Raw genomic sequence first — 25,443 nt, 5'->3', positions numbered from 1 at the left:
AATTCTCAATGGTTTTATTAAGTGATGATAAAAAAAGACTAAAATATGTTCTTTAAAATATCAAGAAAGTCCAGCAAATAGATATAACAGACAGCAGAGAGAAACGAATATGTGGATAATTTAGTTTGTCTCGCGACTGTCAGCGCTTTCATTTTTGTTAAAAAAAAAGTCACGTGAATGTTGTAAATAAATGCTGGACCCGTAAGCCCCAAAACAAATCACACTAAGAAATATTCGGCATGAAGAGTTATGGTGTGCATGTGTTAAATACTGTCTATGGTTAAATGCATCACCTCACCTTTGCTAGCTCACGTCTGACTCCCACGTCATGAATGTGTGCGCGGCACGTCACCGAGCAAGAGCTAAAGAGAGGAAAAGCGCGCCCCCGAGCGTACGCAAAGTCCGTGTGCTCTCCACAGTTGTCATTTCGAACACGTTACGGAAACTACAGATGCTGTGCAATGCACTGTTTTTCACCGAAGACGATGGAAAAATCGTGAACGCAATTCCATCCGTGCACGAGCAAATTAACACGAAGAACTTTCGGCTGGCTTTGAAGGAAAAGCGAGCTCATGGGTTCCGGTGACGAACTGCTTTTTGGCTGTCAGGAAACTCGCTGCGCTAAAGATTCATTCTGGCATCTGCTGTTTATCATCATCAACATCATGAGAATGCTTGGACTAATGTCGCCTAAAGGTCCCATCCCCTGCTTATTATCACCAAATTTGCTTGCACGGCCATCTGGGAGCGCATTTTCGCACTTTCTCTTGAGTTTTCACTGAGTTTAACCGTCATCAGCGGAAAGGGGAATTTGTTCTCGAAGTTCAAGTAGCCGCTGACTGTAACGCGCACGCTCTTTTGTCCAGATCTTCGACAGAGCGATTCCTGTGCAGTTATCCTCACGCGTTTTTCGCTTTTACTTCGGTAAAGTGGATACACGAAGGCTGCTTACACAGTTCCATGCCTTCATTCATAATAATTTGTCTCATAATAATGCGGAGATTGTCCAATCATCGAGCTGAGGGCTCATTTTCTTCTTTATTTGGCTTTACAAAGTTGTTACGCACAGGATCCATTAACGCGTACGGACTGTTACCGATTCGCCTTTCAATAGAAAAGTGAAAACTGTACGTTCGTGCATTGAGCTGGCCATCACATCCACATCGACGGAGGGGGAAAATACGCAAACCTTAGCAGGAAAAGAAGCCATCAAAATTACGGAAATCCTTTTTTTTTCCCTCCAGTCGGCTATTACAAATGCATTCTGTGTGAGCAACTCGCTTATATTTGCACGATTTGGGTTAACGTTACTTTAATACATTTTTATCCCTTGGACGTTAAGTTTATTATTCAGATTTATTATGAACTCCATGCATTAGTTATTATGTCTACACAAAGCTATACCGATGTGTCGCGTGACGAAACGTCAATATTTCCTTCCTAGTCACTAGGTCGCTACATTCTCTCAGCATAAACTGGAAATTACGTATTTTTTGTGTGTTTAAGAGGTATTTTCTCTTTACTGGTCTGAGGAATACGTTTGATGGATGCTATGGGAGACCCTCAGGGGTCCGCGCGCCTGAATGCGCGTTAGCAATGGCAGCGGCCTGGATATATGTGGACAGTAATAGTGTATTAACTGTACCTGTAACGGTTTTCTTCACGATATACATCGACTTTCCGAAAACAGGACAGAAAGTGACTCTGTGAAGAGCCCTCCATCACCTGCGTGCAGTTCGGGTAAGTATTTTAATTTGGGGTTCAGTATGTAATAACATAAACATGCTTGAATGTTTGCAAAGTGTGTTAAGCTTAGAAACAGGTTTTGATATCGTGTTTTGGGCGTATGACAGTCTTGACCAAAGAAACTGACATCCCCTCTTGTCATTCATAATGTGTTCACCAAATCTGCACACAAATAGCTGGTATCTGTATGGCAGATGTGTGGCTAACAGCAGGTGTAAACTGCATAGCAGTTAAGATGATTCACTACTACTGAAAATCATAGAACAACATCCATTATTTGCCATGGACCTAAATGAAGGTCTTCATGCTCATATGTCAAGTCAAGACAAGTCACCTTTATGTCTATTGCGCTTTATACAGGACAAATTGTTTCAAAGGAGCTTCACAGTAATGAACAGGAAGATAGCAGAATCAGTTATGGAAACTTGTCTATGGAGATCATTCAGATTTTGCTGCAAAGCAGCCCTTTAAGACAGTAGTTTCATTATTTAGCTTATTTACAGTGAGGAAAGAAAAAAATGCATTTAAAAAAAGTTATAAATTGATTTGCATTTTAATGAAGGAAATAGGTATTTGATCCCCTATCAGTCAGCAAGATTGGTGTCTTTTATACAGGTAATGAGCTGAAATAAGGAGTACGCTTTTAAACTCCTAATCTCAGTTTTTTAACTGTAAAGACACCTGTCCACAGAAGCAATCAATCAATCCGACTCCAAACTCTCCACCATGGCCAAGTCCAAGGATGTCAGGGACAAGATTGTAGACATCCACAAGGCTGGAATGGGCTACGAGACCATCGCCAATCAGCTTGGTGAAAAGATGACAACAGTTGGTGTGATTATTCGCAAATGGAAGAAACACAAAATAACTGTCAGTCACCCTCGGTCTGGGGCTCCATGCAAGATCTCACCTCGTGACATTTCAGTGAACATGAGAACGGTGCGGAATCAGCCCTGAACTACATGGGAGGATCTTGTCAATGATCTCAAGGCATCTGGGACCACAGTCACCAAGCAAACCATTGGAAACCCACTACGCCGTGAAGGACTGAAATCCTGCAGCGCCCGCAAGGTCCTCCTGTACACATGTACAGCCCCGTTCTGAAGTTTGCCATTGAACATCTGAATGATTCAGAGGGGAACTGGGTGAAAGTGTTGTGGTCAGATGAGACCAAAATCAACTCAACTCGCCGTGTTTGGAGGAGGAGGAATGCTGCCTAGGACCCCAAGAGCACCATTCCCACCGTCAAACATGGAGGTGGAAACATTGTGTTTTAGGGCTGTTTTTCTGCAAAGGGGAAAGGACAACTGCACCATATTAAAGGGATGAAGGACGGGGCCATGTACCATCAAATCTTGGGTGAGAACCTCCTACCCTCAGCCAGGGCATTGAAAATGGGTCGTGGATGGCTATTCCAGCATGACAATGACCCAAAACACACGGCCAAGGCAATGAAGGAGTGGCTCGAGAAGAAGCACATTAAGGTTCTGGAGTGGCCCAGCAGTCTCCAGACCTAAATCCCATAGAAAATCTGTGGAGGGAGCTGCAAAGAGGAGTGGGACAAAATCCCTCCTGAAATGAGTGCAAACCTGGCGGCCAACTACAAGAAATGTCTGACCTCTGAGATTGCCAACAAGGGTTTTACCACCAAGTACTAAGTCAAGTTTTGCAAAGGGGTCGGATACCTATTTCACTCATTAAAATGTAAATCAACTTATACATTTTTCTTTTCAAATTTGTTTTTATGGATTTTTTTGTTGTTGTTCTCTCACTGTTCAAATAAACCTACCACTAAAATTATAGACTGATTATTTCTTTGTCAGTGGGCAAACGTACAAAATCAGCAGGGGATCAAATACATTTTCTCCTCACTGTAGTTAGGTCAGTGTTGGTTCAGTTCAGTAACAATGTCAAATTAATCTATATCGAAACAAGTTGCTACAATTAATCTAAAAGTGGTTCTACAAAAGCCAGCAATAGTGTTTTTCAGCTTGAGTTTTTATGATGATTCAGTTCAGTTGGATAACAGTGTCAATGCTGCAAGATGTGATTCAGCTATAAATCACGTGTGTGTGTCTGTACAACATATTTATATTGTATTATACATTAACATTCAAAAGTTTATTGTCAGTAAGATTTTTAGTGTTTTTAAAAAAGTCTCAAGTGCTCACCAAGTCTGCATTTATTTGATCAAAAATACAGTAAAAGCAGCAATATTATTAAATATTATTGCATTTTTAAATGCAGCTGTTTTTATATGAACAAATTTTTAAACATAGTTTATTCCTGTGATGGCAAAGCTCAGTTTTTTTTAGCAGCCATTAATCCAGTCATCAATGTAACATGATCCTTCTTATGTCAGATTCTTTCATTTATAACATTATAGATCTCTTTACAGTGACTCCTGATCAATTTTGATGCATAAAAGTATTCATTTCTTTAAAATTAATACAATTTTACTGACTCCAAATTTCTTAATGGTGTGTATATTTGTATTATCATGGCCAGTCTACTTTCTAGATACTAGTGTCTGCCATGGAAAAAAGCAATATCGATTAACCACTAGTGATTCACATAACTGAAATATTTCCAATGCCAAGTGCCCCTGGAAGCTGGTAATCACTGTTATAGATGAATAGACCGTATTTGCCCACACATCTGTTAACATTTCTACAGGAACACTGGTCTACATTTTATGATTTCCCAACCTTAGAGAACACTTCATAATTAGCATTTATGATTGAAAACAATCAATATGACTATCAAGTCAAGTCAATTTAGGAAGTGCCTCATGACGAAAGGACTCGGAGACCAAAGTAGCTTTGTTTAGAGTAGATACAAGAAGTGGTATGGTGCAGAACTGAGAGTCAGTCTGTTTTCTGTGCTGAGAAAATCCTTTACAGCTCTTAAGTGTCAATATGTTTTGTCACAACTTTGACTTGAAAACACTGCATGGACCGATGGTGTAAGATCTGTTTATGTATGATGTAACAAGAGCTTTTTGCCTTCTCATGACCTAGTGATAAAACATCCTTTTTCCACCATCTAGAAAAATTTGTCATGTCTATCCCAAAGCTGACAAGAACTGTTTTAGTCCGGTCTCTCTAGAGCGTTGGGAATCCTAGGAGGGATTTGTGCCATAAGCCTCTGAATCTCTTGTACGGTGCGCCCCTACATGAGCAAAAGCCAACAGCCTTTGCTCCAGAGCCACGGCTGGGAAAACCAGCCACAGACTAAACAGCTGAAAATCAGGCGAGAGGTGATTGGGGGCAGGAACGGTCAGGGAAATTTGTTGCAATTCTGGCAAGTACTGAAAAGGGATACAAGCAAAACAAAGCAGGTCCAGCTGACAGGGCCCATGGACTGCCTTCTTCCCTCTCCAGATTCCACACATACTTACCACAAGGTAATTAAGAACAGGAGAAACCGAAAATGAGACCAATAAGGGGCCAGAGACTCAGTAAAGACTGGATGAGAAGGAGACCGTTTTGCTAACCTTTGTACAGGAGCTCTAAATCATTTTTTTTTATGGTTTAATATTTTTTTGACCCCCTGCACCAACACCACAACTGTCATATCCAACTTTTATAATACTAACTTAAACACTGCATCAAACTGGCAAACTAGCAAACAATACTGGCAATGTGCTCTGTCAGTTTCTGTGAATGCATCCAAGTTGTGAAAAATCACAATACAACAAAAACGATGAGCAAACACAGCAGTGTTTCCACCAGATAGCTGCATCTGAAATCACATGCTCTTTTGATTAGGTACTTATTTTGAATGAGTAAAAACTTTGTGACCAATTAGTATGTGTTAGTTGCATCACTTCAGCGTCTTTCACAAATCCTCTCAAGTGGCCCTGTTGAATAGTAAAGTGTCTATCACATGCACAGGCAATGTTTGATAACACTCTTATGAGTACTGTGAATTCAGACATACTTATTCCCGACCCGTACCTCTCATGAAGTTTTTCGCCAAATATGTAGTAGGGGGGTATGCAATTTCGGGCACAGCCTATGTATTCAAGAGAACAAAATAGTCTCTCCAGGAGAAATTGGTGAAAAATATTAATCAAAATTGAAGTTGGAGCCACTTTGGAAACCACTGCACAGCTTATGGAATAAGCGAGTTTATACTTTTTTTGTGATTATTTCCAAAATGTACTTTTCCCAGTATTTTATATTTGCTGTCGCAAAATGTTCTTTAACGTACATAGATGAAAACCAGAAAAGTGCCTTTTCTGCATATTCAGCCTTTGCAACATTTCCTCATTACAATGTGTTGTAATTTAAAAAATATGCTATAGATAAGATACAGTTGATAGTCTCAATGTATTGTGTGTGTGTGTGTGTGTGTGTGTGTGTGTATATATAATTGTACATAAAAAAAATAATACATTTGTTTTGATAATATAATGAAATTATAATAAATTGAAAGCAAGTAAGGGTTAAAATTATTGCACCTTGGAGTTTAGAGAGAATTGAAAGTGGTTTGATAGGAAAGTAGCAACAGACAGAAGGAGGATCTAAAGTCAGGTAGGTCACTGAGATGGTGTTTTACAAACTAAGATTTCCAGTGGTGTAGCAACACCCAAGCATGAATCCATTCTGACCTTGCATAAAGGAAAAGCATGCCCTCTCTCACCAAACCCTCTGTGGAGCATTCTGGTGAGGGTCTGTTTAACTTCTACTTGGATTTATGTATAGCGAGACGTCAGATGGGTCCGTACTCGCTCGCTGCTCATTGAGTGTGTTCATACAGTCAGTCAGGCCACCTGGGTGCCACTCAGGATATTTGGCTGAATGAGTGAAAATTAATGATGTCTGACCTCTGAATGGCTGGAGGTGCTGAAACAAACGCACACACGCTCCTTACCTCATCTGTTTGGTTAATCATTTCAGCACTGACTGTAAGCTTGGAAGGATGAGCAACTCTCAGCAATGTCTAGTTAGTCCTCTCGCCTCCGGTCTGATGTAATTAGATCAAAAGGTCTGGTGAAGCCCGGCAGTGAAGCACAGGAAGGTAATGCCATTAGGAATGATGCAGATCGATTTGGAGCTCTGCTTTTAAAGGTCAGGATATGCTGATGGAAGCAATCTAATGAGTCTGTGCTGAATTTGTAGAGCGGCCATTGGTCGGTTTGCCCCTCAACAGCTCACCTGGTCTAGGAAGTTAAACTTATTTAAAAAGAATGTTAAGTTTTAAATTGGTAAAGGAATTTATATCACATCTTTACATGTCTTTCATGTTGTGTTTCAGTAAAAGTAACTAAGGCTTATTCATACATATTTCATGATTTGATGTCAGTTTAATCTTTATTTGATTTTGATTTTGAGTACATTTTATTTATAATGTCCATTTTACTAAAATTTGAGAGAAATTCTCAACTAATGCTTTAAATTATGTAGGGAGATTTTTTCAACATATTCAATTGGTCTTTTTGAAATATTCATGAAACTAGTTGACTCATAAGAAGGATTTTATGGAATAATTTAGGCTACACTGGTCGCCCTTTGTTTTTGATTCATTAAGGAGAACTGTTCATTAGAGTCATTGGTTTGGGATTCTCTCTACACTGGTCGTGCTATACAGTATATTTGTTTTTGCATCCAACCTGCAAGGAGAACTCAATGAAAAGTCATTTCTTAACATTGTTTTATGATACATGGCTTTTTGCATCACTATCAAAATAGACCGCAAACTCACATACACAGATGGAATAAATTGTTTATTTGTTGGACTGGTGGCACTAACTGTTCAGCAGGATGGAATGACAGTGGTGTACAAATACATTTTCATGCAGCCCCTGAACATAGACATGGATCAAAAGATTCAGCTTTGGATTCCAGGAATCAATATCAGGTTCATTTGAATTAAGATCTGTATTTTGAACCCAGTTTTGAATTAAAATAGATTTTGTTTATCAAATACATTAGAATATGCTATAATTCATCAAATGTACTAGCCGAACACTGAAATATACTGAAACATGTTTATTAAGACAATCATAGCTGAAAATCACAGTGCTTGGTAAATGAATGCCGACACTATACATTCCATGCAGAGTTTAGCTGTCATTAAATATTTTTCTTCAAAGAAGTGGCTTACATATTATGTGAAACTCATTGACACATTTGGGGAATTCGTCCCCCCCTTTCCAGTAAGAACAGATAACGTCTTTTAAGCACACCACAAGGTTACTAAGTAATTTTTTTATTATTTCTATAAAGTAGCTAATTTTAGAGCTCTAAGTACAGTGATCATGGCCAGTGATATTATTATGGACTATATGATCTGTCATGTATTTGAGCCTTGAAAAATAGGTCAAAACTTCAGAACATTCGATGTAAATTCCAGCCAGTTTCGCAGTCGTGGCCTAATGGTTAGACATTCAGACCCGCAATCCAAAAGTTGTGAGTTCGAGTCTCGGGCCATCTCTCTCCAGACTTAGGTGCCCTTGAGCAAGGCACTGAACCCCCAACTGCTCCCTGGGCTCCGCAGCATAAATGGCTGCCCACTGCTCTGGGTGTGTATTCACAGTGTGTGTGTGCACTTTGGATGGGTTAAATGCAGAGCATGAATTCTGAGAATGGCTCACCATACTTGGCTGAATGTCACCTTCATTCACATTCTTTTTATAATGTGAGCCGCCTGTATTCATGGACAAAAGAAGTATGAAAAATTACAGTCATAGTGTTTGTTTATTAGAGCATTGTTGAGAGGGGCCGTTATGGCTGGAATGAAGCTTGGAGCTGAAAATCTGGCATGTTTTAAATGGTAAATATTTTCCTCTGCTTTTTACCCTTGGCTTGAAGGTTTGTGCCAGGTTCCCCAGTGCCAGCAGGGATCAGGTTACAGTCCTTCAGGTTTCACGTGCGTGCACAGACGGCACACATTCTCTCCATCCTGTCACACACGCAGAACATTCCATATTTAGCTTATTGCCTGTGTTATAGGTGGAGTTTTTGAGCATCTAGCATCAGTAAATTTTAACATGTCAACTGAACACTGAGGCGGTAAACAGTTTGCTATTAAAATATGCTTACAAACGAAAGCCCCTTGAAAGATGATGATATAATATATAAGTATCTGTCTTGTTGTTGACTGCTGTTGGCTTTGGAATCATCAATCAATGTTTGTTGGCTTAGCTGATGACAATATGACATAATGATGTGTCCACTCTGATTTTTAGGCCATTGATGGGTGACACTAGAGGACAGTGTGTGTGAGGACCTTCAACCCTGAACTCTGATCAAGAGCACACACACATTCATATCGCCAACATGAGTAAGTCCTCATGTCCCCCCACCCCCATATATCAAGTGTCTTCAACGTGTTAACAATTGTGGTTTGATCTCAAACATTTTTATGAAAAAAGTAAACTATACAATATTAGGATGATTTCAACCAAAGCTTCATAAAAATGTACACTGCCATTCAAAAACTGCTTACAAGCTGGAAGCAACTTTAAGGCCTGGAATGAAAAGGATGTTTTGAGTTGTTTGTTTCTTAAGAGCGAAAGAGTGAAACCTGGAGACAGACAGTGGTTTATGTTCTCACTGGTCACATGAACGCACAGATATTCAACATTTGAGTGCTTGAGTCTGTTGCTTGGGTTGATCTGCCATGTTCCCAGTATTGGTGGGTAGACGAGGCTTCTCTGTTTCTCTCCCTGTCTGGAGATGTGTGAAGTCCGTCCAAACAACACACTGCGAATATTTTCCCTCCGTAAGTGAGCTTAGCCAAGACACATCCCGTCCTTACATCAAACATGAGAACAGAGTTCTCGAAAAACACGGTCATCTCACTCTCACAGCTCTCACTGCGCTGATGCAGGTCTAGTCGTCTGGCTGTGAGTGTGTTTATTCATGAAGGAGAGCAGAACATCGTCTCAGTTCCTCTGCACCTGTGCTGTAACTGTATAGCAAGTTCATAGTTTCTGCAACTTAAGCACTGTTTAGTTTAAAGTAAAGTAATAAGCCACTCAAGGACATTCATTATAATAATTAACCACAATTAAGGTTTGGCAGCAGAGAGGGTGCACAAATAATGTCAGAATTAATACATTGAGATATGTATCTACTTAATTAAGATATATTATATTCATAATCAAATTAATAATTTAAAGCCAAACAGAGTAGTTCATTAGCCTTTTCTGACCAAAAGCTGCCAGCTATGACTTATACAGGAAGAGAGTCTTTGACCAACATATAAATGACCAACGATAGATAGTTTCATTTTTATTTGAAATAAATTATACAGCAAATATAATGGAACAATAGTTCCTCAAAAAAGTTTTAAAATGTATATTGACAAAGTTATAAATACTGATTATATGAAAGGATGCACAATATATCCATATCATATAGGTTATCGTCTAATATTATGGATTTTTTTTTTGTAATCTGTATTGACTAATATTGGACATTCCAAAATAAATATCTATTTTTCGTACTGTACAATATAATATTATGATGTCTAAATTAGCCAAAATAGTTTTGAATGTTAATATTGGGCATTTTTAGTTCTGCGGCCATAACATCCCTTTTTTTCTCCTCAGATGAGAGACAGGCTCTCCATTCAATTATGAAGGATCTGGTGGCCCTGCAGATGACCAGGCGCCAGCCGGCATCAACTTATGACACAGCAAAACCTAAACCAGTCAGCACTGCCAGCTCTTCCAAAAGAATGGTAATAGACTTACTTACAGGAGAACATACCTTGTGACTCCTGTATGACCCTGTCGAGGCCTAACCACGGTTTCTTTTTCTTCAGGAGGATGTCAGGATTAAGTTTGAGTTCTGTGGTGAACGAAGGTGAGTTGGAGTTGCTTTGTACTGGAATGTGAATGTCTGTGTGTCTGAATGTGTGCGTTAAAGTAATGTTCAAATAGTAATGCAAACACACATACAACAACAAGTACACCAGACATTTTGAGTGTGTGGCATTTTCTGACAGATGCACAGGCGTCCTGTCTCTCAGCGCTCAGACTTGTATCACAGTGGAAAGGGAAAGGACTGTGGTTAGTCTGTGGATGCCAGCACAGACCACAGCTATGCTAGGTGTGCTTGCAGGAATGTGTGCACTCTGCAGATCCGAATGTGTGTCTGACTTGACTTGACTGGCTCCGATTACACATCTAAAGAAATCTCAGCTTCCTGTTTAATGTCCCCCCCTCTGTGTGTGTGGCGTGTGTGTATGTTTGTATATGTTTGTGTAGGATTCTGATGTTTGGGCGGCCTGTGCAGTTTGAGGAAGTCCAGCAGAAAGTCAAAACATTCTTCGGTCAGCAGTTAGACCTGCATTATATGAATAATGAGGTATTGATTCACATTCAAATGCACTCACTGACACTCACTTATGTCTGATCACTGCAATCTTAACAGAAATACTCAAGACTTTAGTATCCACTATTTTAGTACTATTATGCTGAATTACTCATTCTATAAACTTCAAAGTCCACATAAAGGTTAACAATGATGCATAAATTATAAGCTTAATTAAATTTTTTTGGTAATACTATATTTTAGAGTCCTGTTCCACATGTACATACAATGTACTGTACTTATTATAGTATTTACTATAATTGTGTAATAACTAGGTATTAACCCTGAACCTACCACTAAATCGAAACGGTAACCAATGTAGTTGCCTTTTATTGCCATTACTTTCTTAGGTAAGTACACTGTAAGTACAGGTAAGTGCACATACTGTAAAATACAGTGCAACCCATTTTGTTATTGTAAAATATGTAATAATTACACAAATATATTAGCAACCTTTAAGTAATAATACTGATGTACACAAAACTTGCTTCACTGTAAGATGGGAAAATAACAAGCTAAATTTAACTTAAAATTTTTCAGTTTTGTAATTAATTGTACTTTAATAAATGAAATAAAATGAGCACAATAAAATAACAACATAAATTAGCAACCATTTAGTAATAATACTGATGTACACAAAAAACTTACCTCACTTTCAGATAGACATCACTGAATGCAGTTCATTATGGGGCCGTTCACACAGAATCTGTCTTTGCATTTAAAAACGTGAGACACTGCTCTCCGGAATGTTTTTTAATAAACCGATCAAAACGCAACGGTCTTGAGATGTGCTTTTGAGTGATATCACCGTGATATCACAAGATGTATTCAGTGACAGAGACATTTCTCTCCAGACTCTTTTTTAAAGAAACGGGTTGTTCATTTTAAATATTATTTAATTCAGGGTATCCAGACACAGCAACTCCTCCACCATGTTGCCGTCAAATAAAACAGCTGCCATGTCAACTTGCTTTTGTAAACAAAAGCTTGCAACGCTTGCCCTGCCTCTGCTGTCTTCTGATTGGTTCACTCTTTTGAAACTGACATTGATGAGCGGCACTGTGTGTAAAAGTTTACATTCTTTTAACTTGACAGGCGTTCATGTTCAAGGTGCTGCGAAAACACAAGACATGAGTGCAACGTTCATGCATGTCCGTATAGTGCTTGTGCATAGAAAAACTATGGAAAAGAAGAACGTGTTAACTAAGTGCGTCAGATGTTGATTCAGTAACTCATTTAGTGTTATTCATTGAATGATTCATCAGACTCATTCAAACCAGCAACTCCTGAGTTTGTAAGTCTCTTGAATGATTCATTAAAACAACCTGCATATACAAATCTGTTGCTGTGAATCAAACTACACTGCAATGGTTGAGCAATAAACACAGATGATAACACAGATTGCTTGTTGTATTCCTCATTTGTAAGTTGCTTTGGATAAACCATTTTTTTTTTACAAATTGACAAAAGATAGGTTTATTTCTTTGTTTAACTAAGGGATAAAAATACTGAGTGACAGCTCTTCTTAATGCGTTTGTGTTTGTGCACACAGCTGTCCATCCCTCTGCGCAATCAGGACGACTTGGATAAAGCCATTGATCTGTTGGACCGCAGCTCAAACATGAAGAGCATCAAGATCATGCTGCTGACACAGGAACAAAGCAATGTGAGACTTACAATTAATATTTTAGGTCAATGAGAACCAGTTCAGTTTAGAAAGTAGTCTAAGAATCTGTCTTTTTTTTTAATGTGTAGTTCAAATTCTAATAAATCTGTTCACTAGAAAGAGGTTTGAATGCTGAAAGAGCAGAGATGTGTTGAGTCATTATAATGTGTTGTTTCTACACATAAAATGATGCTTTTGTACGTGTGTGTGTTTGTGTATGCAGGCCTCTTCTCCGTCTCATCACACAGTGTGTAAGCAGGTTCGCATCAAAACCTCACAGTCCACCGGGGATGTCAGTACTGCCTACCAATCCTCCGAATCGAGAGGACGCCACCACTCCACCAGTGAGTTCATACACACACGCATGCACACACTGCTGCGCTTAATCAAAAACCCCTCTGTATTTCTCATCAATCTTCTTGTCCTGGTCTTTTTCTCTCTCATACTCTTTCATTTTCTCTCCCTCTCCCTCTGTTGTTTCTCCTGACTTCCTCTGTGAGCAGTGGGTCCTCTTCCTTTTCCTGTCCACCATCACTGGCTGCTGCACAATGGCTTGCTGGCTCCCAGCCAATCAGATTGCGAGACACTATTAGCATGGTGGGCCAATGGCCTGTAGTAGAGATAATGTGTATTTTAGGGGGAAGGGAGGTTGCTACAGCTTTAAAGGCATCTAGAGAAAAGTGTGAGCTCTTTGAGCTCTGTAACTGATTTTTTTTTTGTGATTGATTTTGTTTCAGTCTCATGATTCAGATTTTAGTTCTGCTTTTAGATTATGCTCTTGTCATAGTGTAACAGTGCAGGGGTGGGACTTTTTCTTCATTTGTATTGTGAATGCAGTATTTTTCTTTGAGCTCAACATACTCTAAATAAATGCAGATGGAATCGTGAAATGTGGTCATAAAAATGTGTATAAAATCATAAATCCTGAAAAATCCAGAAACCCTCGTATTGTAAAAATGTTAATAAAGGACTTTATTGTTAGTGTTTTTAATTAAATCGATTAACCATGCTTTTCTATTATTATAATTAAATTAAACCGATTAAACAGAATCCAGAAAATTTCAAACAGAAAACACTTAATTTGGCTGGATAAATAAATCTTAGATTTAACGTTATGTATATGACAGTAGTTATTAATGTTCTGTATTTCTGATTTAACTTGTCATTTATCTCATATAGAATAAGCTTCGTTATTTATAAAAAATAATGTTAATATTGCAACTTATACTAGATTGGTAGCCGAATCAGACTCCTTCTATCAAAGCATCAAATCTTCAACTATTCGCGGTCACCCCTAGAATGGAATAAACACAAGGTGTGAAAAGATTAAAGAATTTTGGAAAAAAAATACATCCGATTTCATAGTTCGCTAAATCTACTGTCTGATTACATCATGCAAATCTGTAAATGTATGTAAATCTAACAGAAAGGCCATATTTGAAATAGAGTTATTCAGATGCTTTATTTGACAGAAGCATTAATGACTATTAGCAGTGCAATTGATTATATATGTGCAAATTTGTACCTTTTATATTTTTTAAAATATAAATATCATATATAAGTACTCACTGTACTGATTGAAAGAAATCAAAAATACAAATAGACAAAATGGTGAAGTACAAGATGTGAATATTTGAACAAATTTTTGCATGTTTGTACTCTCAATCTCATACCAAAGTGATGTAAATAACTGACAGAGATCTAGTGGTAGACAGATGTGTTTTTTGACAGCCGATGCTGATATCTTGGAAAGCAGGGGGGCCGACAGCCGATGTAAAGCTGATATAATTTTTTTTTTTTCAATTATTATTAATATTTAAGAAATTTGAAATCATTTGACAATGAATTAAAAAGTAAATGTGCAAAATAAACATACTTATACTTTAGATGACAAAGTATTTTACACAAATAAATATTTAAGAAAAATATAATTAAAAAGGAAGTAAACACTGTAACCAACAGGGCACTCAGTATTCTTGGAAGTTTGTCTGCACTGGGAATCATATTTTTCAAATAAAGCCAGAGTAACACACATTTTACATACAGCACACATATGTTTTCACACAGCTGCTCTCAGCGCTGTCAAAATAAAAGTCCTGCCTCGAAGACGGCGGCCAAGAATTTATCGGCCGATGCAGATATTCAAAAAATTGCAAGTATCGGCCAATATATCGTCTCTGTTTGCCACCATAACCGTATTTCTAGAAAAAAAAAGATTCTTGCAGATGTTGAAAATTATTAGTTGTAACATAAATGTCCATTGTCTTGTCCTTCCATAGGCTCTCAGAACACTGGCCGAAGTTCTCCACCCCCCGGTTACGTTCCAGAGTGCCAACAGCGAATCGCACGTCAGGGGTCGTATACCAGCATCAATAGCGAGGGGGAGTTCATACCTGAAACCAGTGAACAGTGTGTGAGTTTAAAATCACAGACTTTAACAGATTTTTTACAGATAGCAGATTTTTTTATGTATTCATTGTATTGTAAATCAGAATTAATTTGATATATCAGTTGATATTTATATACAATACTGAGATTTTTTTTTTAAACGAAGTCTGAAAGGCTGAGTTTATTTGACCGAAATACAGTAAAACAGTAATATTTGGAAACATAATAATAGTTGAAATTAACATCTTTATACTTTATATATATATATCTTTTTTTTAATGCAATTTATTCCTGTGCTGCCAACACTGAATTTTCTGCATCCATTACTTCAGTCTTCAGTGTCACATGATCTTTCTGAAATTATTCTCATTTAAATGTTGAAAACAGTTTTTGTGGAAACTGTTTTTTCAGCATTCTTTGAATGAATAGAAACTTTTAAATAACAGCATTTGTTTGAAATATAATTTTTCTGGCTAACATTCTAAATGTATTAACTGGTACTTTTGTTCAATTTAATGCATCCATGCTGAATAAAAGTATCAATTTTCAAAAAAATCTTTCTCACCCCAAACATTTGAACAGTAGTGTACTTATAATTTATTTTTCTTTTTATTCTATTCTATTCTATTCTATTCTATTCTATTCTATTCTATTCTATTCTATTCTATTGTGCTCTTTTCTGTTCTGTTCTGTTCTGTTCTATGTACATGCAATATGCTGTGTCAGTGCTTATAAGTGTTATTTATAATGCTCCAAAGCAGAAGTGAATGATCAAAATAATAGCAATTTGTAATTTGGCAACATGCTGCTATCATTTGAGGTTCCTGTATTTCCTTCAATTCATATATACATTGCTAACTTGCATATTCTCGCAGCCAGTGTGTAAAAAGAGCCACATGTTTAGAATAGACTTCAAGTACAGAATAGGTGTCAGGGTTATCTCAGAATGGTGAGATGTTCCCATAGAAATGCCACATGTTCTGTGAGAGAATTCAAGTATTTGCCACATTATATACCACTGCTAAAATGAAATACAGTCACCTAATCACCTGCAGTGCCGCCTGAATCCATTAAACTCATAATTCACCTGTATTTAAAGGTGCTGGATCCTTGGAGCAGTGCAGAAAACTCAGTGTCCGGCAGCTGTCAGTCACTTGACAGCAACTCTGACAGGTGAGGAGACAGATACTGTATGAAATGTATTTGAATGATACTGTAATTGTAAGCACCTTTCACTGTGTTATTTTGCATTTATTGGTGTCTCTTGTTTCGTAGTCCCTCACTCAGGAAACCTCGTACACACAGGGTTAAGAGTTACCCTGACAACAGACAGGACTGTGCAGGTGCACCTCAACAAACATTGCTAAAGTTTTCAAATCTGCTTTTTCATTGAGCCCAATATCCATCCCCTCTGTGTGCTCCCCTCTTTTAGACCGGGAAAACCATGTATATGATAAGATGGTAGGGAAGGGAGGGACATACCCTCGCAGGTATCACGTATCGCTGCATCATAAAGACCACAGTGAAGGTACGAAGCTCTCAAAACTTAGTATACTCACACATACACACTCCAGTCCATCCACTGTCAGGATTTATAGAAATATAAACCTGCTCCTCAGGTCGACGGACCTTTCCACGGATCCGTCGTCCCCAGGGAAACTTATTCACGTTGGTGCCATCCCGGCGCTCACTGAACGGCAGTGAGGAGAGTTTGGGGAGCTGGCAGCTGGTTGATACTCAAGCCAGACTCCGCCCACAGGAGCGCACGGTCCCACATAAGTGTGAGTGTGAGATAGATCCTGATGATGTATTTAAATGTTTGTATTTGTGTGAAATAGTTGGTCCGTTTGATTCAGATAGCCAATCATTGTTGTATCTTGATGTATGCAGCCCCTACAGCTCCAGTGACGTGGCGTAGGGGGAAGCTGTTGGGCCAGGGTGCGTTCGGAAGCGTTTATCTGTGCTATGATGTGGACACCGGCAGGGAACTTGCAGCAAAACAGGTTCATTTTGACCCTTCCAGTCCAGAGACCAGCAAGGTAAAGTTTTTGATTTGTTTTGTTATCTTTTGTTGCCTTTTTTTCTTGCACTTTTCTTTCTAGTTCTTTTTCTCTTTGTGTTTGCCAGCATGTTTTTTTTTTCTTCTTCCATCTGAAACTTTTCCCCAACTCTTTAAATTCCTTCCTGTCTGCCATTGCAAAAACATGCGCAGTCACTTCCTGTATCTGTGTGTGATTGTGGGGGTCAGCCAGAGGGGGGTTTTGAGGCGAGGGCAGATGTGGTAGTCTAACAACGCATTTCTCATTGATCATGCCCTCACTTGACACGAACACACACATATGCTTACACACTTAAAGCAAAAGGCCTCTTAACCACACAGAGGAATGTTTGGCATTAGTGTGTTGTGGTTTTTCTTCTCACTCATACCCCCCTCTGGTCACAGCCAGCTGGCTCAGCTGTGGTCGTGTCATGACTCTTGCCCCTCTTTCTGCAGGAGGTGAGTGCTTTAGAGTGTGAGATACAGCTGTTGAAGAACCTGCATCACGAACGAATCGTTCAGTACTACGGTTGCCTTAAAGACCATAATGAGAAGACCCTCACCATTTTCATGGAGTATATGCCCGGAGTGAGTTTGCCACAGCACTGGCTCATGTAGTGTTAGGAATAATAACCAAAAGTAAACATTCTGTCATGATTTACTAATCCTCATGTTTTTTCAAACCTGTATACTGTAAAATAAATTTAATGCACAAAAATAATCTCACATTGATTTTTTTTCACAGTGACCACTGGCTGTTAAGACATTTTTGTCAAAAAAAAAACAAAAGCCAACCATAACATACAAAAGTTGTGCACATGACTTGCCCACTGTATTTTGAATATATACACTACTGTTAAATAGTTTGAGGTCTGTAAGTTAGTTTTACATTTTTTCTCATGTTTTTGAAAAAAGTCTCGAATGCATTTATTGAATTTTAATTTTAAATTTGAATTTGTTCCTACTTACTTTTTTTGTGGAATAAGCTTTTCTTTAATGGATGATAAAAGTCTTTATTAAAAATAATCTTTGAATGAGACTTTTGTAGACTCCTCTGTAACTCTTGAATCAAATATCAAATATGATTACAGTTCATATCAATACAAATTATTGTTTTATGTAAAAGATCTATGGAAATTACTGTAGTGTTCCAGTGAAAAAATAAAAAAAGAAAGGGTTGAAATGACATGAGGGAGAGGAAATGATGCTTTCTTACAAATATATATTTTTTTATTATAGGGGTTGTAATGTGTCGTCACACACCTGTTTTTTAGCAATACTGTGGTTGTGCTGTAGAGTTCAGTGTGACACTGGTGCTGTGCTCTTTGACCCTCAGGGTTCAGTCAAAGACCAGCTGAAGGCTTATGGGGCTTTGACGGAGAATGTGACACGCAAGTACACCAGACAAATTTTGGAGGGCATGTCCTACTTACACAGCAACATGATCGTCCACAGAGACATCAAAGGTACCGGCATTAGACCTCACATAGTCAAACACTATCTCTTGTGGCTATTTGAGGACAGCTTTCTTATGTTCTAATAGTTTTGGAGCACCTATTATAGCTTGTAAATCTTTTTGTAGTCATATAACAAGAAGAAAATTGGATCAAAGATCTTTCAGTCCGTTGCATGCTAACTGCTCTCCCTGGTCACTTCCTCCGGTGCGTTCAGGTGCCAACATCCTGCGAGATTCAGCCGGCAATGTGAAGCTGGGAGATTTTGGCGCCAGTAAGCGGCTTCAGACCATCTGCATGTCCAGCACTGGGGTCCGTTCTGTTACTGGAACGCCGTACTGGATGAGCCCAGAGGTCATCAGTGGAGAGGGGTACGGCCGGAAGGCAGATGTCTGGTGAGAGCATTTTTTGGGTTTATAAATAAAAAACAAAGAAGTGCATACATCCAGGGATATGACTCATTTTATTTCATGGTAACTATGTTTCACGATATAGTTATTTTAACGTGTGTGTGTGTGTGTGTGTATATATATATATGTATATATGTATATATATGTATATATATATATATATGTAGTAGTTATTCTAAAAACCTCCAAACGGGTTTTATATAATAAATAAACTCAAATACTTAATACAAATATCAATACAAACCTTGATGTTGTCGGATTGATACCAGCCTGTTTTTTTTTTAATACTCCGTACATTGCTCCCGCTTCATCAAAGAGAATAAATGTCTGCAGAGATGGGCAGTATTTTAATTAAATGTATTTAAAATAAGTGTTTAACTACTTTTGAGCATTTTTTTCATTTGTATTTTGCTGGATTAAAAAAAAACAAATGTAATTTGTAGTTAACTACTTTGAGAGACAGTAGTTGGTATCTGAAATACTAAAAACACTCAATCAAGGAGGTAATTGTATTCTCAGTTAATACAATATCTTTCTTCACCTGTGTTAATGGGGTTAATAGGGATAGTTGACCCAAAACTGAACATTCTATCATTAATTACTCACCTTAATGTCGTTCCACTCCTGTAAATGTTTTAAAAACCTTTATAACATTTTACTGTAAACAGGGTTCGTCTTTGGAACACAAATGAAAATATTTTTTTATGAAATCCAAGGGCCCAATATCCCAATATTTTTTTCTGTCCCCCCCATAAGGTTCAAAGTCCAGAGGGTAGGAAAGACATCAAGTACTCCATGTTACTCCAGTGGTTATAATAATAATGAATTATGCATAAATACATGCAAGTAACCCTAAACCAAACCCTAATCCTAACCCTAACCATATAGTACGTACATGTAGTTAATTAATATTACTCACTACTTACGTGTATAATTACAGTGTAACAAAGACATCTTAAAATAAAGTGTAATGATAGAAGCTGTTTGATTATGAAACTGGCTGATTATGTACTAAAATATATACTATCAGATATTGTTTAATGAATGTCATTACAGGATAGAAGAAAAAGCTGTGCTGCTCTAGAACTTTGCTTGCTTGCTGACAAGTGATGTTAGCTTGCTAGCTAAATTTAGCTACTTGACAGCTGCACCGTTGTTGCGACAACATCGTGTTAACAACCCTTTAGAAAACTGAATCATTTGTGGATCCTCCTGATCTTTTTATTTGTCTTTCACCAAGTGTCTCAGTCTCATTCGTTCTGCATGTAAATTAACCACGCCCAGTTATTAACATGTCACCATATACATGGAATTTAAAAAAAAATCTGTTATAGTTGACATTTTATACTGCGGTAACAATATATACCATCATACCGCCCAGCCCTACACACATTTTTATGGGGTGAAATTCTAAGACATTGAGAGAAGGTGATTCTGGCTTTTTTTGCCACAGAAAATAAATGCTTTGGAACAGGATTTTCCATCTTCATCTTCACCGTGGGAACCTTAAATACCTTTAAAACATTACAAATATTTTCAAAATCTAATCTTACTACAGTGAAGAAAGCAGCTAGGATTTGTGGAAGTGAATGATACTGAACTGATTGTCAGGTCAGGAGAGCATTATGGTTGGCTGAAAGTCAGCTCATTATGAGTGAGTCGGAAAATGTGTTGTTCTCTGGGTCACCCAGATAGTCTGTTAGTGTTTTTTTTAAATCAGGATTTTCATCTTATTTTACAATTACTGTCAGGGATCTGGGAAGGAGGACCCAATTGCAGTGAGAGATAACAAGGATTTATTGACCAGACAGACTGATACAAGAGGTAGTGAAGTGCACAATAGATACCACAACCGGGACACAATAAACCGGAACAGCTAGGGAAGGCCACTGGGAAGGCTTCAGGAAACAACTGGCAGAACACTTGGGCAACAGAGGGGGCAGCAAGACCAGACTGATAGAGAAGGCCACACAGAGCAGAGCTCAGAAACTTGTTGACCACTGACTTTGGAGACAGACCAGATGCCAGGCCGGTAGAACCAGGGCAGGACACATGGGGACAGGTCAGGAACCCGAACACAAGACTAGACAGGACAGAGCTCCACAAAAACATAAAACCCAAAAGGAAAAACCAATATAAAAAGGTTAAGTAACAAAGAAAGAAATGACAAATTTAACCAACTCAGAATAATCAAACAAAACCAAGTCTCAAGGATAGAAAAAATAAAATTACAAATAAAAGCAAAAGGCAAGAACAAACAAATTACTAAAACAAGGAGCAAGACAAGACCATGGAATTACAAGGACTAGACAAAACAAGGGCACAAGACCAACCAGACACAGACACAGACACAGACACAGACACAGACACAGACACAGACACAGACACAGACACATAATCAACCACATCCAGAGACAGAGGGGGTGAGAATGACCATGGACCAGCAAACACAAAAGGGAAAGGTCCACTATAAATAGGGAGGAAAATACATGAGGAACAGGTGAGCACAATTAGACCAACTAGGCTAACAAGAGGGTGGGGTAAAGAGGAACAAGGAGGAGGGGCTAAGGAAGCACATGGACAAGGAAAACAAGGTAATGTGCTGAAACAAGACATAGACACAAGAAAGAAAAAACACAAGACAAGACAAACAGTGTCAGTGCAAAACCCTGCCACTTACAAGATAAATTTACTTGTAGCAAAATTACAAAACATTAAGATTATTATAACAATTTAAACAAAAATCAATCAAAAGGTAATACATTTCAGATGTATACTCTGAAACACCTGGAATCTATAACCTTACTGAAAAATATACAAGCTGTTAAATAAACAAAATCATGTAACCTAACATGTTCTTTTTCCTTAATTGTGTTGTGTGAACAGGAGTCTAGGCTGCACTGTGGTGGAGATGTTGACAGAAAAGCCCCCGTGGGCTGAATTCGAGGCCATGGCAGCCATATTTAAGATCGCCACTCAGCCCACCAACCCCCAGCTGCCCTCTCACATCTCCGAGCACACGCGGGACTTCCTCCACTGCATCTTCGTGGAGGCCAAGCACCGGCCGAGTGCAGAGGAGTTGCTCAGACATCCCTTCTCCCAGATCTTGTGCTGAGGAGACCCACTGTCCATCTAGCTGCTTCCACAGATTAAAACCCCTCATTTTCCTTGTTCAAAGAGTGATAAGCTCAGTTTCAAAGGCAATCTGCGTTTCCAGAGCATGTGACCTGCCAGCACCCAATCCTCTGTTGCCTGGATTAGGTCACAGAACTGGTTTATTCACTAATGGTTTGTAATATGATGTCTTCGGGACAGCAGTGGGCGCTACAGGACTTGAGGATGTCATAAGAGGAGGTTTGGGCCACTGAACTGTTTCAAACCTGACTTTTGTCTTGCAACAACTGCCAAATGTGCCTTCTAAAGCCAGCAGGGGTCAATAAGTTTCACCAAGAAAATCTCCTAGTAATGTTTCATACAGTCCACAGCAGAGTTTTGAAGTCAGTGTTTTTATGTACTATTTCCCTTTCCACACAGATTCTCGTGTGCACCCGTTGTCTCTATGACTTCAGGCATTAAGTGTTAAAGGAAATATCATAAGTGCGTCTCAGTTTGTTTCTGCCTCAGATGAATGAGGGTCTTGCGCACGTCAGCTTTGAATGGTTTGCATTCATGATTAATCTTATATATTGATTAATCTTCATAGAATTGCACTTCAGTAAGAACTGTTTTGGTCTGTTACAGAAAGCAGTTTATATTCGTTTTTTTGACTGAGGTCAGATGCCGAGAATCAGGATGTGATGTTATAGTGTTAAAGTCAGAATGTTCTTTGGTTAAAGTGTAATGTGTTGTTTTGTACCACAGTAGTGCCTTATAATGTCCTGCAGAGAGCAGCAGTGCAGTACTTAAGATGCAGCTAATCTCACTAATGCTATTCCCATAATGATGAGATGTTAAATTGGGAATCTCATAAGTTTTATCGGTTATTTTGGGTGTGGCGAGACATTGAGAGCACAATAGGATTTATAATTGTTTTCGTTCCAGCCCAGCCAAAGAAAATGTATTAAGCAACTGTTGTGCCTTAAGTTTAGTATGGCAGTATATTGGACTTATTTCGATCAGATGCACTTTTGAATATGAATGTTGAATATACCAAATTGTTAATTTTTTTTTTACACAGAATGTGAAGCCTTTTTCACTTTTATTTATATCCCAATGTTCAGCCATTTTTATATACGAGTATATATGTGTATGTATAAATCTATTTTTATATAGTGACTCTGAACCGAGTTATGCTTTTAGGAACAGAAGATGAGTTAGAAACAAGAATTGTAACAGCAGCTGGTTTTGCAGAGACTACAACATGATTTTACATGTTTATTACTGGCTGGAAATTGAGCTCTGGAGATTTATGCCGTGCCTGATCTGTGCAAGTCATGCTTGTTTAGTGATTATTGTGCGTCTGTGTCTGTCTGTTTTTCTGTGTGTTTTTACACCCGAGGATGTCGTGGAGAATCTCATGCAGACAGGATTTTGATGCAGGTTGTCACAGGAAGTGAGCAGTGCCTTGAATCATTCTCAGAAATGCATGAACACAGATGATTCACATTAGCAGCCACTTAGGAAGGACTTGCATAGATATTTGCCTTTACATATTCAGGGGTGCTGTGTTTGCAAGAAAATTAAGAAAAAGTGTAAAAGTAAGATTTAGTTTTTATGTTAAGGAAAAAAACATGGTTTGAGGGTTTATGTGCACTGCCATAGATAGGTTAGGGTCAGGAAGATTTTTGTGAAAGAAAGTGTGTTTATTCAGTAAGGATGCATTAAATTGATCAAAAGTGACATTTATAATGTTACAGAAAATTTATTTTTTAAATGAATGCTGCTCTTTTGAACTTTCTTCTCATCAAAGAATTCTAAAACATTTTTTTTGTGTTTTCTGTAAAAATGTTAAGCAGCTCAACTGCTTTCATCACTGATAAGAATAATGGGAAATGTTTCTTGAGCAAAGCATTATATTAGAGTGATTTCTGAAGAATCCATCTTTTCCATTATAGTGATAAATAACATTTTAAAGCATTAAAAAAAAGTTTATTTTAAATGGAAATCTTTTTTTTTTTCATAGTATTACTGTTCTTAGTCTATTTTTATTTTTTTTATCCAGTGCGCGCGCACACACACACACACACACACACACACAAGTCTTACTAACCTCTAACGTCTGAATGGTAGGGTATTTCAGAACTTATTCGAAATGCAGGAAGTTGTATTATACACATGCAGACTTGCCATGTTTATGAGGAACTGAGAAGTGTGTGAAAAGGCACTACGCTTTCTTTGGAAATGTGTCATAGGGTATTTTGCTCAAGTGAAAGGGTAGGTGGATGCCGGGGCGAATTTCCACTCAGCTTGACGACTTTGTTTAGCTCAGGGTTTGAATGACAGGTGTCCATCATACGGACACACCAACACTGACCAAAGGACCAGTTGTCCTCTTCTTATATTGTTTCGAAAGTATTTTGGCCTCCTCAAAAACAGTTGAATGGCTCAAATATGATCTCAAATAGCTGCTAGTTTTTTGTTTAGGCAGCTAAGAATCTGTATTGTACCAAAGACTGAGAAATGTCTCAGAGAAATGTCACAGTAAGTCTTGTTGAGAACCCTGGGATAAGCAAAAGAATACAAGCCAATAGGATAGATACACAGTATATGAATTATGTATCTTGACGTGGGACTTGCAGTGCAAAGTCCAGTGTATCAAATATTTTCAAATAAAAAAAATATACACAAAACCTTGTATTTAATTCAAATTGTGCTTGTTTTTAATCTTCTATATATGTTCTCTAATACCTATTGTTTGTGCTTGTTCATGATTCTTGCTAACAGTGTGTTTCTCACCATCTGTCTTTGTCTGTTTGGAGTCAGTCTAAGCCAGTCACAGTACTAACTGCGTTTCTCTGTGAATACACACCATTGTGGTATCAAGGAAAGGATTGACTGATTTTATAGTGCTTCCTCCCCCTCTTCTCTCTGTGCAGTGAAATATAGTGCAAAGTGAAACGTTATGTTCAGACAGGAATGAGACCCACATAAAGAAGTGACTTAAGTGAAGTCTAAGATTTCAGTTTATTTCTTCAGTGTTCCCCAGGTCTTTTGACCTTTAAGAATAATAATGTTTTTCTTGTGTATGTTGTTATACCAGCTGTGAGCAAGAAGGAATGCATTTATTTGATTCCACGTGATAAACTTGTATTTTTAGTGCTTTAAATCTGCAGGCAAAGACACCAAAAGTGTTGATTAAAATGACAGAAATATTATTTGTATTTCTTCATCAGTTTTTCCATTAAAATGAACAAGATTAACATGATTAAAAATATGAGTAAATATTACATTTTATTTTTAATTTTTGTTTCAA

At 38.0% G+C, this 25,443-nt stretch overlaps 1 protein-coding gene across 1 annotated transcript; it reads left to right on the top strand.

Moving 5' to 3' along the window:
• Window positions 1-358: 358 nt before the first annotated feature.
• On the top strand, window positions 359-24,820 carry map3k3 (mitogen-activated protein kinase kinase kinase 3). Its single transcript, XM_052546843.1, has 17 exons — window positions 359-1,740; window positions 8,942-9,036; window positions 10,310-10,440; window positions 10,525-10,565; window positions 10,970-11,069; window positions 12,628-12,741; window positions 12,965-13,085; window positions 15,021-15,154; window positions 16,229-16,302; window positions 16,405-16,472; window positions 16,562-16,657; window positions 16,749-16,910; window positions 17,020-17,168; window positions 17,624-17,755; window positions 18,504-18,633; window positions 18,839-19,016; window positions 21,918-24,820. The coding sequence occupies exons 2-17, from the start codon at window positions 9,033-9,035 to the stop codon at window positions 22,144-22,146; spliced, it is 1,863 nt and encodes a 620-aa protein (XP_052402803.1). The 5' UTR covers window positions 359-1,740; window positions 8,942-9,032; the 3' UTR covers window positions 22,147-24,820.
• Window positions 24,821-25,443: the final 623 nt, after the last annotated feature.

The sequence above is a fragment of the Carassius gibelio genome, chromosome A3 (genome assembly GCF_023724105.1).
Source record: "Carassius gibelio isolate Cgi1373 ecotype wild population from Czech Republic chromosome A3, carGib1.2-hapl.c, whole genome shotgun sequence".
Taxonomy (NCBI): domain Eukaryota; kingdom Metazoa; phylum Chordata; class Actinopteri; order Cypriniformes; family Cyprinidae; genus Carassius; species Carassius gibelio.
Note: the sequence above shows the minus strand (reverse complement) of the source record. Positions and strands in the feature narration are given on the sequence as shown.

What these genes read in the sequence shown, in the direction of transcription:
- map3k3 (XM_052546843.1), top strand. An exon ending in TGCATTATATGAATAATGAG is followed by an intron (nt 11,070 to 12,627) that starts GTATTGATTCAC and finishes TTGTGCACACAG; the next exon opens with CTGTCCATCCCTCTGCGCAA. An exon ending in GCGCACGGTCCCACATAAGT is followed by an intron (nt 16,911 to 17,019) that starts GTGAGTGTGAGA and finishes TGATGTATGCAG; the next exon opens with CCCCTACAGCTCCAGTGACG.